At 35.0% G+C, this 9722-nt stretch overlaps 1 protein-coding gene across 5 annotated transcripts in view; it reads left to right on the top strand.

The window, feature by feature from the left end:
- Positions 1–9722, top strand: part of LOC106883271 (allograft inflammatory factor 1) — a 125419-nt gene that overhangs the window by 71747 nt on the left and 43950 nt on the right. For all 5 annotated transcript variants that reach the window (XM_014934216.2, XM_014934217.2, XM_014934220.2 and 2 more), the window contains exon 5: positions 4773–4935. In XM_014934216.2, the coding sequence (XP_014789702.1) occupies positions 4773–4935 (163 nt within the window). The remainder of the gene's footprint in view (positions 1–4772; positions 4936–9722) is intronic.

Here is a 9722-nt window from a genome sequence, read left to right as displayed (position 1 = left end):
AGTACCAGTTTCAGTCATTGAAACTTTTTCAACTGTAAGTGTGGAAAGCAATTAAATTTTAGAAAAATTAAAAGAAAAGTTTTTTAAAAGAATATTTGTATAGTATTCAAATACAAGGTGCACTTTTTTTTGTTTCTGCCTGTCTCTGTCTCTCTTGTTTACTTTTGTGGGTTTGAGGTCATTGTGAATTCTTGGCAGGGAAGGAGGAGGAGAAGAAGAATGCAGGAGTGACATGATAGTAGTAGGATGTTAAATGGTCAAGTGCCCTGAAAGTGACTTGTTGTGGATGGTAGTAGTGATTGAATTCTTGAGACATCTCTTTTGAATGTATTGTTTATAAAATTTGCATAGGTGTTTTTCTGAACAGCAATAGTGGTAAAGTTAGGAAGGAGGTGGCGAAGAAGAAGAAGACAAAGAAGAAGAAGGAGAAAGATAAGGGAGAATAAGAAAGGAATGTAAATGGTATGATAGTAGTAGGATGTTAAATGGTCAAGTGACCTAAAAGTAGCTCGTTATGGATTATAGCAGTGATTGGGACTGTTTTTTAATGAATTCTTGGGTATCACTTGAGTGTATCATTTTTAATATTTGCGTGTGTGTTTGTGTTATTCTAAGGCCGTGGTGGATATGTCGTTTGTTGTAGATGCGTTCAAAAGTGGTCTGTATTTTGTACTAAAGAGAGTCACTTTACTAATTCATTGGCTACAGGTTGTATCGTCCCTGAATTGGTAAGGGGAAAAATTCTGAAGCTTGGATTTTTGTTGCTGGCGCAAATGTTGATGTGTTGGCTGAAAGCTATTTTTCTGTTTTGGGAAATTTTGATCTGGGATCTGTACAGAGCCATCCTTTTACGTAGACTGTTTTTTGTTTGGCCTTTGTATTGCTCTTGACACCCAGAGCAGGTTAGTGCGTATATCAGGTTCTCTGGTGTACATGTGAAGCTGCTTTTCACTGTGAAACGTTGTCCCTGTTTGAAGGAGAACTCTGATCCCTCAATTAAATTGACACATATCTCACAATTGGGTGTTCTGCATTTTTTTACTGACGGCTTTTGTGTTGTTGTGGAGTGTATTCGGGCTTGTGTTAGGAGACTTTTCATAGATTTGGGTTGTCTCTTGCTTTTTATGATGGTGTGTGTTTGGAGGATTAAGTTCATTCTGTGGTCCTTTTTTAGCAGGGGAATGTTTTGAAGGATGGTGTCGAAGGCTTCATTAAGAGGGTTGTGTGTGGAGATGTATGGTAGAGCTTTTGGTTGTAAATCCTTCTTTAATTTGGGATGTTCGAGTTTGTAGATGTTGAGTTGAAGGGCACGTTGAAAGCATATGTCAATTAGTGAAGGTGGGTAGTTCCTAGTGATGAGTGTATCCTTTAGTTCATGTAGTTGTGTCTCTGGTTTTTGCATTAGAAACTATAGTACATATCCTTTTTGCTAGGTTGAAGGGGATATTCATTCTGGTGTGTCTGGGGTGGCATGAGTTGAATGGTAGATATTGATTGGAGTCCGTGGGCTTATAGTATGTATCTGTTTCTATTACGTTGTTAGATTTCTTAATGAGGATGTCGAGGAAGGGAAGTTGTTGATGGCTGTATTCCATTGTGAATTGAATGTTTATGTCTAGTCCATTTATAAGTGCTTGGAATTCTCTAAGTCTCTCTATACTTTCATGCCAAAGAATGAATCAGTCATCCAGGTATCTCTTCCAGTTATTTTCTATGTGGAGGGAGAATGGGCTGCCGTATTTTTCTAGAACCTTACGATGAAGTCTAATTTCTAGATATCCCATGACTAGATTAGCAAAGGAGGGGGCCATTCTTGTACCCATCGCAGTCCCCAATTTTTGTCGAGAGAAGTCATTGAAGACAAAGTAGTTATTCTCCAATTTTAGCCCTTCTATCCCGAATTCTTTTTTGATGCGATGTGGGAGTTTGTTGGCATAATTCCCCAGCCAGAATTGAATTGCCTCTATTCCAAGGTTGTGGAGGATATTGGAATTGAGGTTGACTACATAGAAGGATACTAGTAGGGTGTTTTTGTTTATTGTTTCAGGAAGGTGATTGAGCATATCCAGGTTGTCCCTTATGTAGCTTTTGATATGCTCGAGGAATGGCTTTAAGAGGGTATCTAAAAAGTTACTGAGGCAGTGGGTTTTGCATGCAGGACCTGCTATTATAGGTCTCAATTTGAGGTCATTAGGAGTAGGGACTTTGATTATTATGTCTGTGGCTTTCCTGCATGTGTTACTTATTTTCTCACTTTTGTGCATCTTGGGAATACCGTAGAATTGACTGGTTTTACTTTTGAAATTGGTCATATAGTCATATTCTTTGTTGGTGAGCCCTTCTCTGTATAGGTTTAGCATGGAGTTTAGGTCTCTCATTATTTTCTGCTGACTGTAGTGTTGGGCCTTTTCATATGTTGTGTCATCCAATATGGATAGTACTAGAGTTATATAGTTGTCCATTAAGACAACTGCACTCCCTTTATCAGCCTTGGGTAGATTTTGTATGATAATGTTGAATGCTTCATTGTTTCTAGGGTTATGTGTGGAGATGTATGGGAGTATTTTTAAGTCTGGTGTAGTATTTCGGTTAACTTCCCTTAATGTTCGTATGTGTATTTCCTGTACTCATTTAATCCCATCATTTATTAATGATGTTGGGTAATATCTCTTGATTAGTATTGATCTGAATTCAAGGAGGCTTCATTCATGAGTATTGGTGTCCAAAACTATAGTACAGATTCTTTTTGCCAGATTATAAGGTATATTAATTTTTATGTGTTTGAGTTGAATGTTAGGTATTGTTTTGAATCTGTGGGTTTATAGAAGATGTCTGTTTCGATGTGGTTATTGACTATTTTAATTAGAATGTTAAGAAAAGGGAGTTGTTTGCTGCTGTGTTCCATGGTGAATTGTATGTTGCTATTGATATCGTTGAGCATTATTTTGAAATCGAGGAGTTTGTCCATGCTATCTTTCCAAAGTATAAAACAATCATCTAAATACCTCTTCTAGTTCTCCTTTAAATAGCAATGAAATGAGGTGCCATATTTTTGTAGTGATGATTGGTATATTTTAAGTTCTAGGTAACTCATTACAAGGTTCGCAATCACTGGCGCAGCTTGAGTTCCCATTGCAATTCCACATTTTTGTCGATAGTAAACAGTATCGAACATGAAATAGTTGTTCAGTAGGATGAATTTCAGTGCTGCGATTATGAATCTGTGGTTGATGCATCTTCTGGGTATTTTTCTTGCCAGAAGGTAATTGCTTCTACACCATAATCGTGTGGGATATTGGTGTACAAGTTCACCACATTGAATGATACTAACAGGGTTCCTTCATTTATTGTTTTCGGGAGGTGGTTAAGCATGTCTAAGTCATCCCTGATGAAACTTTTCACATTTTTTAAATGGTTTGAGTAGGATGTCAAGGAAATTGCTCAAACAGTGGGTTTCACAAGCAGGGCCAGCAATGATGGGTCTTAGTTTGAGGTCAATAGCGGGAGGAACATTAAGGCATAGGCTTGGAGAATCTTTGCAAGCTTTGCAAATGTGTGGATTTTTGTATATTTTAGGTAATCCGTAGAATAGACTTGGTCTGTATTTAAAATTGGATAAATAGTCAATTTCTTTTTTAGTGAGGCCCTTTCCATGTATTTGTAGTAAGGAGGATAAATTTTTAAATGTCTTCTGTGGGTTGTATTGTACTATCTTCTCATAGTAAATATTGTTTTCCAACATGAAAAGTATTAAATTTTTGTAGTACTCTGTGTCCATCACCACTACCACACTTCCTTTATTGGCTTCTTTAATGGTCAGGTTTATATCATTTTTTAACTCGATTCGGTTTTTCCATTCATTTGTATTAAGGTTGGATTTAATTCATTGTTTTTGTAGGGTGTTGAAAGGAAAATTGGTAATGTGTTCACAAGAATCATCAAGTACTTTATTTCTGCCTTTTGTAGGACAGTATTCACTTTTGTTTTTTATTATTGAGTCATCTTCGCTGGTGTAGTTGTCAAGTGCTTCTGTGAGGCATAATTTTCGACAAAAGTCCATAGTGTTAACCTTAATTTCATTCGGGTTTGATCTGCGAGGGGTTCGTGTAAACTTTAAACCTCTTGCTAGAATTTTAGTTTGTGTAGTACTTAGGATTTTCTTTGTTAAGTTGATTATTTTAGGTTGTTCTAGTACATTTTGTTCCCTTTCACATTTCTGTTTCTCTGATTTAGGTCTAAAAAATGGTTGTAGTAGGTGGATTGTTGTAGGAAGTCTGTAATGTATTTGGATTGGTGAGGAGAAAATGGGTGCAAAGTGTGTCTAAAACCCTTCAAGTCAGTGTCCCAGTCAAATGATTGAAATAAGCAAACGATGTATGATAATGGATAAACTGATAAATTTAGAAGAATAAAACTTTATTGAATTGTTTAAAGAATTAAGTCTAAAGATTATAGAGGCAACTGCCTTAAAATAGACTACTTGTTAGACATGAGCTAATACCACTCTTAAATGAAACCAAAATGAAACACTCTAATATAGTAGCATAAAATCAAATCACCCCACTAAATTAAACAATGTTGAGAAGGCTATTAGTACTCATTTAGCCAACATCTGAGTCAATAAACATTCTTTCAATAATGTTCAAATTATTACATTAATGCCCTGAAAAATAATGTTATTTGTTAACTACTATGGTTTATTTAAAACAACTCTCTTCCTCCCCCAACAGTGATCTGTTGCCTGATTTATATTTTCTAATTTTTCAAATTAGATATTATGGATGTGAAACGAATGCTTGAAAGACTTGGCCAAGCCAAAACACATTTGGAAATTAAGAAGATGATTGAACAAGTTGATCGCACTGGTACAGGAGTAATTACATACCATGATTTTGTTTTTATGATGATTGGGAAAAAGTCTGGAATCTTAAAATTGTAAGTAATTATTTTCATACATATTTACTTTATTTAATGATATATACTGTAGTAATAGATATAAGATATATATTATGTTAGAACATAAGAATATCCCTATCATTGAAAGATTGAAACAGGAATTTGTTTCATACTCTGCACATATTGCCCTCCATATTTTTATATTGTTCACTATTTTTACTTCATTCAGTCACAAACCCAGAGTAGAAGAAAATAATACAAAAGAACGTTAGATAGATAACTGTCTTTTTTTCTTGTTTTTTAAAGACATTATAAGCATCAATTGCTACAAGCCCTCCGGCAAAATTTAAACCATGCACCTGTCACATGTTAGTTGATAGCTACATGGATTGACTCATCAGTGTACCTGTTTCTCTTTTCTTCCTTAAAATCTTAACAGTTAACTCACAGAAATGTAAGTTTTATAATAAATTTCTGATCTTTTCTGTCTCCACTGCCACTTGATAAGCCAAGTGTTTCTAATTTTTATTGGTTTGTTTTGTAACTCCCTACCAAACATAAAATCTAATTAGAGGTAAGAGCAGGAAAGACAAGGGAAATAATAACGTAAAATCGCAAAGATAACTTTACTGATTGATCTCTATTTGGTTATTTCTCTAAACTTTATTTTTTATTCACATTCATTCAATTCGACCAATCAAGTGCAACAACTGAAATACCCCTAGAAATGTATTCTGCAAATTCATGACTACTGCCACTGTTCTCTATATTTGTTAGTTTTTTTCTACCCTGTTACTTTCTAAACCTGGAATTTATAAACTTCAAATGAGTAATCCTTAAAAGTTTGACTTTAAATGTCCTCTGAATAATAAAGAACTCTATCTTTCATAATTAAATTAACAAAATTGGGGCTAAGGAAAATATTTTAAAATGAAATTTTTTTTCTAAATTTCTGACTCTCATTCCCAGTGGACATTCTTCTTACACACAATGTATTTTATGAGCAGTAATTCACTTATAAATATTTTTATAAGAAAGTCAAAGAAAGAGGAACAATATCCATGATCTTTGAAGGTTCTTGATTGGTTAGAGAGATGTAGTTGATGTTCTGCTCGAACACCTGGAAGTTAGTGACTGTAGGAAAATTGTGGAATGGGGAGGAATTCCAGAGGGTTACAGTTCCAAGAAGGAAGGAGTGGGAAACGGGGTTGCTGCAAGGTCTGAGAAGTGAAGTAGAGAGAATGAGATGAAGATAGGACACATAACTTAGTTGAAGAAAGTATGCTATCCATTAGTCCAGAGGAGAAGAAGCTATGTTGTAGTGATAAGAGAGACAGAAAGAAGTAACTAAGCTATTTGTTGGAGTGTAGGTGATTTGTGAAGTAATTAGGTAGCCTTCTTTCGTATGTTGTCAAGAATGTGTATATGTAGTGGCAGTATCACATAAATGTGAGACAGTTCAGAATGGCAAACAATTTAGTGTTCACCAGCAGTATCAATGTGGGAGGAGGGCTTGAGCCAGCAGACGTTTTGTACATTTAACTCTCCAATTACAATGACTTCAAAATGAAGTGAGGTGATGGCAACTGGAGAAAGAGTTGATGGCAACTGGAGATTTATTTGAGAAATGTTAGAGGCAGCAGATGAACTTCAAAGAACTTTGTGGGTCTCTGAGCCAGAGTAACTGGAAATAATTGCTGCTGAAATACAGGAGAGAGCAGTAAGTGTTTCTATTTATATACAGGCATTACTTATCAAAGCAAAGTTAAAGAGTGTATCTTGGAGAGTAGAGATGGATCTGAAATAGATAATTATCTATCTCAGACTATAATCAGATATTTATGTCTCAGGAAGGAATTATGCTAATATGTGATGATGGTGGATGAAATTCAGGCTTGACTGAGATCCCTGAATAGTTATACAAACATACATACACATGTATGCACCACATACTTCACTACATACATACTTGTACATGTTCCATACTGATATCTATACCTCTTGGAAATTAAATTGTTATCAGTCACATGAATTTTGTAATTGAAAATATAGTTCTTAATCATTTCAGTTAGTAGAACTTATCTTCTTGCACTGATGAAAGCTTTTAGTTCAAAGTTTAAAGAATCCAATAATGTCTGTCTTCAATTGTTTTCTTTGCCTCTACTGAGGCTATCTAAATCACCCTTATATAGACTTACAGGAGATATTTTAAAACATTGTCATTCTGTAGTCATGTATCATCAGCTTTCAATAAATAAAATTCACTTTTTTCCAATGAAACAAATAAATGATTATCCATATTGGGAAATTTACAGATTTGTCAGAACTTGGAATTGTAGCTTTTGTTAATGGATATGATTAACTTTTAGCTTTTACTTACTGATAACCATCTCCTGCCTGTTCATTTCAGCCCTTCAGATCTCACACTCAGAAGCTTTAATAGCCCTAGCATTCATTGATGAAGACCAACAAACAGAAATCATATAGTTCCATGTTTAAAATTACTATATTGTCCCTTCTTTCATTATATGAATAGAATTGGTGCACATTAGTTCTGATATACCCTTGATAAAATATAGGTTTTTCACTAAAACAGTAAAATACATATACATGTGTGCACACACACACAATCATGGATATCATCCTAAAATGTTTCAAAGTTGACTAAAATAGCAAGGAATACCTGTACGGGATAACATATTAGCTTTCAAATGCAATCTAAAATAATGATGAGTATGTCTTTCTTATTATAGATTTATCTTTTGTTTTTTACTTGTTTCAGTCATTTGACTGCAGCACTGCCTTGAAGGGTTTTAATCTAATAAATTGACCCCAGGATTTATTTTTCTTTTAAGCCTGATACTTATTCTATTCTATCAGTCTCTTTTGTCGAACCACTATGTTATGGGGATGTAAACACACCAACTCTGATTGTCAAGCAGTGGTAGGGAACAAACACAGACATAGTGACACACACACACACACACACACACACATATATATATATATATATATATATATATATATATATATATATATATATATATATATATATACACAATGGGCTTCTTTCAGTTTCCATCTACCAAATCCTCTCACAAGGCTTTGGTTGGCCCAAGGCTATAGTAGAAGACACTTGCCCAAGGTGCCACTCAGTGGGACTGAACCCAGAACCATATGGCTGGAAAGCAAACTTCTTACCAGACAGCCATGCCTGCACCTACAGATTACATATGACACCTAACAGTATCATTGAGTTATGTCCTTAGAGGCTAGGACTTCAAGAGCAGCTTCCAGTTGCTATCCACAGGAAATATTTCTATTCACACATCCCAACTCTATATGAACTAAACACAAACTGTGGCTTTTTGATGCACATATGTATGTCTGCATGTGTATGTATGCGTGTTTATGTATATAAGGGTTTAGTATAGTAAATCAAACAAGAGAAACAGAACTCAATACCTGAGTATATCTTTTTTATTTTTTAATTGACAGAGAATCACAAAAGTAATTCAAGGACAGACTTTCGTAAATGTACAAAACTCACAACCCCTGAGTCACTTTGGTAACTTTCTACTAATTAAAAAATAAAAATGCATATGTGTATCATATCATCATCATTCATGTTTGATATTAAAGGATGGTTTGATATAATGTGAATAAAAGTACTTAACTGAACATCAATGACTGCTTTAGCATGCCTCTGTAGTTGGAGGCCCTCCCAAATGCCAACTACTTTATGGAGTGTACTGGGCGTTTTTAAAATTTGTTTTTGTGTGTGTGACACCTGCACAAGTCAAGTCACCATGTAACTCACAAGACAAAAAGTCCCCCTCCCCAGTTGAGTGGGGTCGTAGTAGAGAGGAAAGTGACTTTATGCCAGGTGTTGAGATGTTAAAGAATGATAGGAAAAGGGACAGGTGTCTTGCTGTAGAGGAAATACATGGCTACCTCATCATTATATATGAGTGAGAGTAAGTGAAAAGAGAGATAATGATGGTGGTGACGAGGTTGACAGGGTTTACTTTCAAGATATAAGAAGCTAAGTAGAAGAGAGAATGAGAACAGATGATGAGACAAGTGGGTGAGTATGGAAGAATGTTAAAAGAGATGAATGTAGTGAATAAAGCCGAAGGTGTGGTTGATGGTAAATATGGGTTTGTGGGGAAGGTTATAAGGAATAGAAGTGGCTTTTAGGAAGGAGGAAGTCATGATTGACAGGAAAGAAAGGGTGGAGAGCATTGGAACAATAAAACTGTGGATTGATGAGAAATAGGGAGACGATGGGTGGGCATGGACGTACATGCAGATACACCTATACACACCGCGTGTGTGGTGACTATATTTTGTTACTGTTGATTACACAACTACTTTTAAAATACAATAATCTATGTTAATATCATATAGGGATTAGAGTTCATTTTAATCTTTATGCATCACAGTTAATGAATTTATCTTTTTAACTGTTAATGAGAAACATAGTTTATTTATTTTCTCTTCCGTGTTCTGTTGAGTGGGTGATATGAGTCTCCTATTCCAAACATGTAACATGGACGTTAAATAATGATGATGATGAACGTTGAATGTTTACACCAATTGGTAGATTTTAAGTACATTTGTATGGACGAAAGATAATTGTATTCAAAAGCTCGTCATCCACCTTCAACATTTTCATTCTTCAGTCATTTGTACTTCATGATCAAGGATATCATTATCATTCTTCGTAATTACCCGTCAATGCTCCTTGTTAGTAGATATTTCCAAAACGTCTAAATAAATATTACTCTTCATTTAGTGAACTGAGTCACCAGAAGTAAATTTAT

The sequence above is a fragment of the Octopus bimaculoides genome, chromosome 19 (genome assembly GCF_001194135.2).
Source record: "Octopus bimaculoides isolate UCB-OBI-ISO-001 chromosome 19, ASM119413v2, whole genome shotgun sequence".
Lineage (NCBI taxonomy): Eukaryota > Metazoa > Mollusca > Cephalopoda > Octopoda > Octopodidae > Octopus > Octopus bimaculoides.
The sequence above is the reverse complement of the archived record's forward strand: the minus strand, read 5'-3'. Positions and strand labels throughout refer to the sequence as shown.